This window comes from Brienomyrus brachyistius, unplaced genomic scaffold (assembly GCF_023856365.1).
Source record: "Brienomyrus brachyistius isolate T26 unplaced genomic scaffold, BBRACH_0.4 scaffold628, whole genome shotgun sequence".
In the NCBI taxonomy this organism is placed as follows: Eukaryota; Metazoa; Chordata; class Actinopteri; order Osteoglossiformes; family Mormyridae; genus Brienomyrus; species Brienomyrus brachyistius.
In genome coordinates, this window is record NW_026042903.1 from 17,524 (window position 1) to 23,769 (window position 6,246).

Below are 6,246 nucleotides of genomic sequence, written 5' to 3' on the forward strand. Positions count from 1 at the left end.
GCTACAGTATGATTTGGCAATGTAAGTTGTGCTCAGCTTCTTTTACTGACAGATTGCAAATATTTAAGCACTACAGACTGCAGCACAGCCACTTTTCCAGTGTAAGCCCCCTTCCATGCATCTATAATTATTGCATGTGTACATTTAAGACACTTAATAGTCTTAGAACTCATTTGTCAAGATGTCATACTCGCCAATTTGGTAGTAGTGCAGAACACTCTCAGCAGGCTCTGTTATTTAAATGCCCTTTATGCCCATTTCAGCAGCAATTTTCTGAATCTGTTCTTTTCTGCCATCTTAGAAGGCATTTAAGAAATCATGAAACAGTGGCTTGCCCATATAAGGATTGTAGCTTTACCACAAATGTATACTCTTCATTCAATTCTCATAAAAGTAGATCACACCAAGCAAGCGTTTCATCAGACTTTCAAAATGACATTGTCAGTGATGTTGGTCAAGCCAGTATTCCTGCAGTTGATGGTGATTTATATGAAGAACCTCCAAGCACAGATGAGGATCCAGTGGGGATTGATGGTCAGTGTGACACTGACGTACTAAAAAAACATCTTAGAATTAATTTATCTTCCTTATTTTTGAAGATGCAGGCAATCCTACATGTCTCAAACACAGCTACCCAAGAAATAGTGGAGCATTTAAATCAGGTCTGCTTCTTATCTCGGCCTTTGATCAAGGAGGCAATTAGAGATATATTGCAGAAAAATGGTTGCAATGTGGCAGAATCTGCACTGGATGAAGTTGTAAGTGCTGTTATGGATTCCAATGTTATATTTACTAGTACTTCTAAAGGTGCAGAGTTATCCACATCCAAGCGCAGAAAAGTCTTTTTCGAGCACAACTATCCATGTGTAATGCCAGTCGAGTATCAGCTGGAGCAACGTGGACATACCACAATGTATGTTCCTATTCTTCAAATGATTCAGGAGTTGTTTAAAAACACAGACATTCTAAAAATGATTACTGATCCAAATACCAATTCTGGTCAATATGCCTCATGCTACAATGGCTCATATTTCCTTGAAAATGAATTATTTTCAACAGGTGATCTCATTTTACCACTCCAGTTATATATTGATGAGCTTGAAATTGCCAACCCACTTGGCACATCACGTAAAATTCACAAACTTTGTGCTGTATACTGGGCACTTGCCAATATGTCACCAAAATACAGGTCAGCATTACACAATATACAGCTAGCAATGCTTGCAAAAGTGACAGACCTCCAGAGGCATGGGTATGCAGCTGTACTTGCTCCATTATTACATGATGTTCATATTCTTGAACAGGATGGTGTTTTTATTGAACGACTTGGTCGCAATGTCAAAGGCACCATCTTTTGTGTGTCTGCTGACAATCTAGCTGCCCATGGATTAGGTGGCTTTGTGGAGTTATTTAAAGCAGGCTATGTTTGCAGATTCTGCTTGGCCACAAGAGAACAGTTTCCAGCAACTGAAGCCAGGCAGTTTTCTCAAAGAACCAAAGATAGCCATGACCTTCATGTACAAAACATTCAGGAAAATGACGCTTCCTCCAACCACTTTGGTGTTAAAACAAGTTGTGTCTTGCGTGACTCCCTGGATTACTTTCATCCAGTCACAGGCTTTCCTCCAGATGTCCTGCATGATCTTCTAGAAGGCATAGTTCCTGTGGAGATTTCTCTCTGCATTAAGACCTTGATCCAGATGAAGTACTTCACTTTAGAGTATTTGAACCAAAAGATTGCATCATTCCCATATCAACATGCTGATAAAGTGGATAGGCCTCAACCAATTCCCAAAACATTTCTGTCTCGAGGAACGATAGGAGGGAATGGTCATGAAAATGCTACTCTGCTCCGACTGCTTCCATTGCTTGTAGGCAGTGTTGTACCAGAAGGTAATGGTGCATGGACAGTTTTGATGGAACTGAAAGAGGTAGTGCAGTTAGCATTATGCCCATCATTTTCTGATGAAACCTTAGACTATTTTCAGTCCAAAATCAGCGATCATAAGCAAGTACTGCTGAAGACATTCCCAGAGTTTAGCCTTCGTCCTAAGCATCACTATGTGGAGCATTACCCCACCATGATCAAGTGCTATGGGCCCCTGGTGCATGTTTGGACAATGCGATTTGAGGCCAAACACCGTTTTTTTAAACGAGTGGTGCATGACGCTCAAAACTTCAAAAATATTTTGAAGACAATGGCAGTCAGACACCAACACATGATGGCATACCATCTTGCTGCCCCATCATTTTTCAAGCCAGAAACACAAGCATCCAGGGTTGACTCTGTTCTGGTTTCAGCTCTACCAGAAGTAGCTCAGCTACACATTAGAACACTAACAACTAGTGACACAATATACCAGACATCAAAGGTTACCATTGATGGCACACACTATGTCTGTGAAATGTTTTTGTCTGTCGGAGACAGTGGTGGACTACCTAGGTTCTGCAGAGTAGAGCACATCTACCTTGTCAATAGCACTGTTTCATTCCTTTGTTCTAATTATGATTGCTGGTATTTAGAACATCTTGGATCCTATGAGCTGTCACCTTCCCAGACAAGTCTGTCAATCCACCTGAAGTCTGATCTCAACGATTCAGTCCCGCTCTCTGCATACGAGGTAGAAGGCTTGCTTCTGTTAACACCCAAGAGATTCATACAAATAAAACAGAACTGAGTCTAGCCAGTGGTGAGTAGTTTTTATTGAATTAATTACTATATTTGTATTACTGTTTATCTAGCAGCATATAATCTGTATATTTTAATAACCATTTATGCATGCCAATCTTTTGCTTTCCATTAGCATAATGGCAGATCTATCCCCACAACCCATGGTCCTTCGTGTTGTTGAACCAGACCGGGCTAGAAAATTAAAACTCTGTTCACGACCAGCCTCTATTGATGCACTGATTGCTGTTATAAAAGAACAGCTGGAAATAGACCTTGACTTCAGTTTAAAATATGAAGACCCCGACTTTGATGGAAAACTTACATCCCTCTCTGACATTGATGAGTTGCCACAGAAAGCGGTTGTGCATGTGTCTTTTGAGCAAGATTCCAGCTCTGTTGCCTCAACAGAAACAATCTCAAGTGTATCATCCTCAGAACGTGGGAGAAGATGGCCTTCAGTTTTTTTTTCAATTCCCACATTTTCTTTGGATGTTGAATTGAAACTTCGGGAAGGTAATACTGAATTTGAGAAGAACAACAAGTATCTTCAGTTAACAAGAGATGTAAAACATGACATTTTAGAAAAGCTAGCATCTGAGATGTATGGCTACAAGGCTTATCCCAGTGATAAGGAGATAGCAATGGTAGCTGAGGCTCTTGTGTTAAAATATCCTTGCTTGAAGGAAGCAGGATCTGAAACTGGCTGGAATGGATGGAAGAACAGCCTAAAGTTTAAGATGGGCAACTATAGGAGCAAGATGAGAAGGGCTGGATGTTCAGAGATCACAGTGAATGCTGGAAAAAGAAGTAGAATGAATCCTGACAATGAATCTTCACATTCAAATATTAAAAGACCCAAACGAGCGGAGGTAAACTTTCTGCCCAACTTTCCCCAAGGAGAAAATCCCTCAACCCTTGAACAGCTGAGGCAGAAAGTTGTTGATGAAATGAAGAAAGCTGAGAAGAACTTGCCGCTTATAAAAAAGATGATGCAAACCACATTTGCCCTGCGGCGACAAACCATAGTAAAGACATGCCCACCAGTGAAAGAGCTCATGGAACTCTGGCCTGCACTCAAAATGGAATCTGAGGTAATGTAGTAGCACTTTTTCCTGTTATTTCTTTTTTTGACAACATATACCACATTCAGGGGCTGTTTTCTGCCTTATGGATGGGTAGTGTATTTGCCAGATTCACATAGTTAATATGGCTGTGTTGTCTGTCTGTCTTTGTTTTAAAATGTAGGTGTATGCAGAGTTCCAACGGATTACAAACCAGAACCTGCCCAACACATTCTACTCTGAGCTTGACCGACATCTTCCTAGACTGATGACCCTGTTCAGACAGAAGGCAAGCAGAACCGGGAAGACGTCAGACGCTTTGACTGAAATCCTGAAAATCCATGATGAACAGGTAAAAATATTGTTATACCTATTTTATGGGTCTATTTCTTAAAGAGGAACATTGGAAAACATTTGAAAAGTTTGATGATTCAAATGAGCTTTCAATACAACAACTTGTCCAGGTTTTTTGGTATGTGTCTGATTTTGTATATCTGATTGTAATGTTTACCAGTAAATAAGTTATGTACAATTCTGTTTTTATCTCCTTTTATATAGGAGGTTCATGACATACACACCAAGCGTGTTACTGTTCTTCATGCCCTTCCTGTGTATCTACGTGAGGACGTCTCTGAGTTTTTCAAGACCTGCACAGTAAGTTTTATTTTATTTTTTTTAATCTCACGACTATATTAAGTAAACAGTTCATATGAATACAGACATATTTACACGCTTACCCTTCCTCAGTCTTTCAAATCACATAGTTTGTGTGATTTGAAGAGATTAGAAGCGATTTTTCTTTGACCTCACTGTAAAAAAAAAAAAAACTTTGGTACTAGATAATTTTGATTAAAGCAAAGTGTTTTTATAGGTTTTTTTAGCATAGTATCAATTTCTTGTTTACTGGTAGCTTAGCTGGGTCCTGTAGAACACTGATCTTCTGTTTAAAATCATACTGTAGTTTGTTCACACAACAATTAAAATCATTAAACTTTCTGTCAGTTGGTCTGAAGCAATATTGTTTGTTAAATCTCATGACTAACTAAATGCCTTTATCTTTGCACTAAACCTGCTGTAAATATTTTTGTCAAAAATCTTAATAAAAAATCTTTAATCCTTTTATATCCATTTTATTTTGTAGGACACATCTGATGAGCCTGACCTTTTAGATGTTTCAGTAGCCCTCCTCACAGTCGTCAAAGATAATGACACAGGTCCAGTTCACTTCCAGCCTGTGAAAATCTCTGTTGTCATTGAAAGCGAGATTGTGGGCAACCTCCCCAGATTTGCTGATGCCGTCCTGGTAATGTTTGGACTGATCTATGCACTACACCTCAGCTATCCCAGGGGACTGACCAACACTTTTGAATTCATTCAGAAGATTTTACTTGGTCTTGACGATGGTAAACTGTCACCCAAGTTACAGAGTCTCAAAAATGACTTGATGCGCATGTAGACATTTATCAGAATAATTACTAAGGCCTGGCAGTTCCTTTGTAGTTCAATGTAGATTATTTCTGTGAAAATAATGGTTAAAATGTTTCTGCACCAGTTGTTTTCCCACAATATGCACAGTGTGCCTTTTGTATTAATGTTATTTGGCATTAATACAACTCTTGTTCTTGAAAGTTAAGTACTGGGTAGTACTTGATAATTGTATGTGTATTTTAGTTGTAAATGGTACATGTTAAGTTTCAGGCAGGTTCATAAATTTGTAATTTTAGAGGTGCTATTTTAATCTGGTGTTCAGGTTTTAGCCTAGTGCATCTCTGAATTGTTTTATGCTTCTGTCTTAAATTAACACTGCAGTGTTAAATAGAAGAGGGCAAGAATTCAGTGTAACTCACTGTAACTTAAACTTTACTTTGTTTGTACTCAAAATATTTGAGGCAATGAGTTGCCACAAAAATTTTAAGTTTTGAAACATGCGATTTTGAGTCTTGTGTGTGAAAGCTTTTGAGTTACTTGTACTTGTAAAACAAATGACAAAGACTAATAAATATTGAGTTGATGCTACTTAAAAATGGTTCTTTGTGTACTTATTTTTTTTTGTAATGTTAACTTAATACCATGAGAAAGGTTAAGAGAAATTTTAAGTCACTATAACTGAAAATATTTAAGTTGATTTAATAACTAGTTTTAATTTAACTGTAATTAAAATGTTTATGTAGCATATAATCCAAATATTTAACCTTTTTGAAATATTTTTTTTAAGTTCATGAACTTAAAAACATTGAGGCAACGAGTTACATCAATTTTTTTAAGTTCTGCTTACTAATTTGGTTTTACAGTGTACTGCTTTGGAGCCTTTTGATATTAAGGTGAATAACACAGGTGAAAAATTAAGGTGAAAAAAGAGACAGATGCATTGACAGCAGTCGTGGCCACACTTTGGACTGGGAGTGTAAGAGCAAAGGAAACTGAATCCACTATGTTCTGTCCTGTAAATTTTTATTAAACACCACATGACACACATACGAGTCCTGTTTTAACTTTCAGGGCTGATGGTCTGCA

At 38.0% G+C, this 6,246-nt stretch overlaps 2 protein-coding genes across 2 annotated transcripts; both read left to right on the forward strand.

Moving 5' to 3' along the window:
• Window positions 1-1,453: 1,453 nt before the first annotated feature.
• Window positions 1,454-2,852, forward strand: LOC125729285 (uncharacterized). Its single transcript, XM_049005674.1, has 2 exons — window positions 1,454-2,621; window positions 2,805-2,852. The coding sequence occupies exons 1-2, from the start codon at window positions 1,701-1,703 to the stop codon at window positions 2,850-2,852; spliced, it is 969 nt and encodes a 322-aa protein (XP_048861631.1). The 5' UTR covers window positions 1,454-1,700.
• A 468-nt stretch (window positions 2,853-3,320) lies between these two features.
• LOC125729284 (uncharacterized) lies at window positions 3,321-5,758 on the forward strand. The gene is made up of 4 exons (XM_049005673.1): window positions 3,321-3,762; window positions 3,917-4,084; window positions 4,291-4,386; window positions 4,874-5,758. The coding sequence occupies exons 1-4, from the start codon at window positions 3,409-3,411 to the stop codon at window positions 5,186-5,188; spliced, it is 933 nt and encodes a 310-aa protein (XP_048861630.1). The 5' UTR covers window positions 3,321-3,408; the 3' UTR covers window positions 5,189-5,758.
• The last annotated feature ends 488 nt before the right edge of the window (window positions 5,759-6,246 follow it).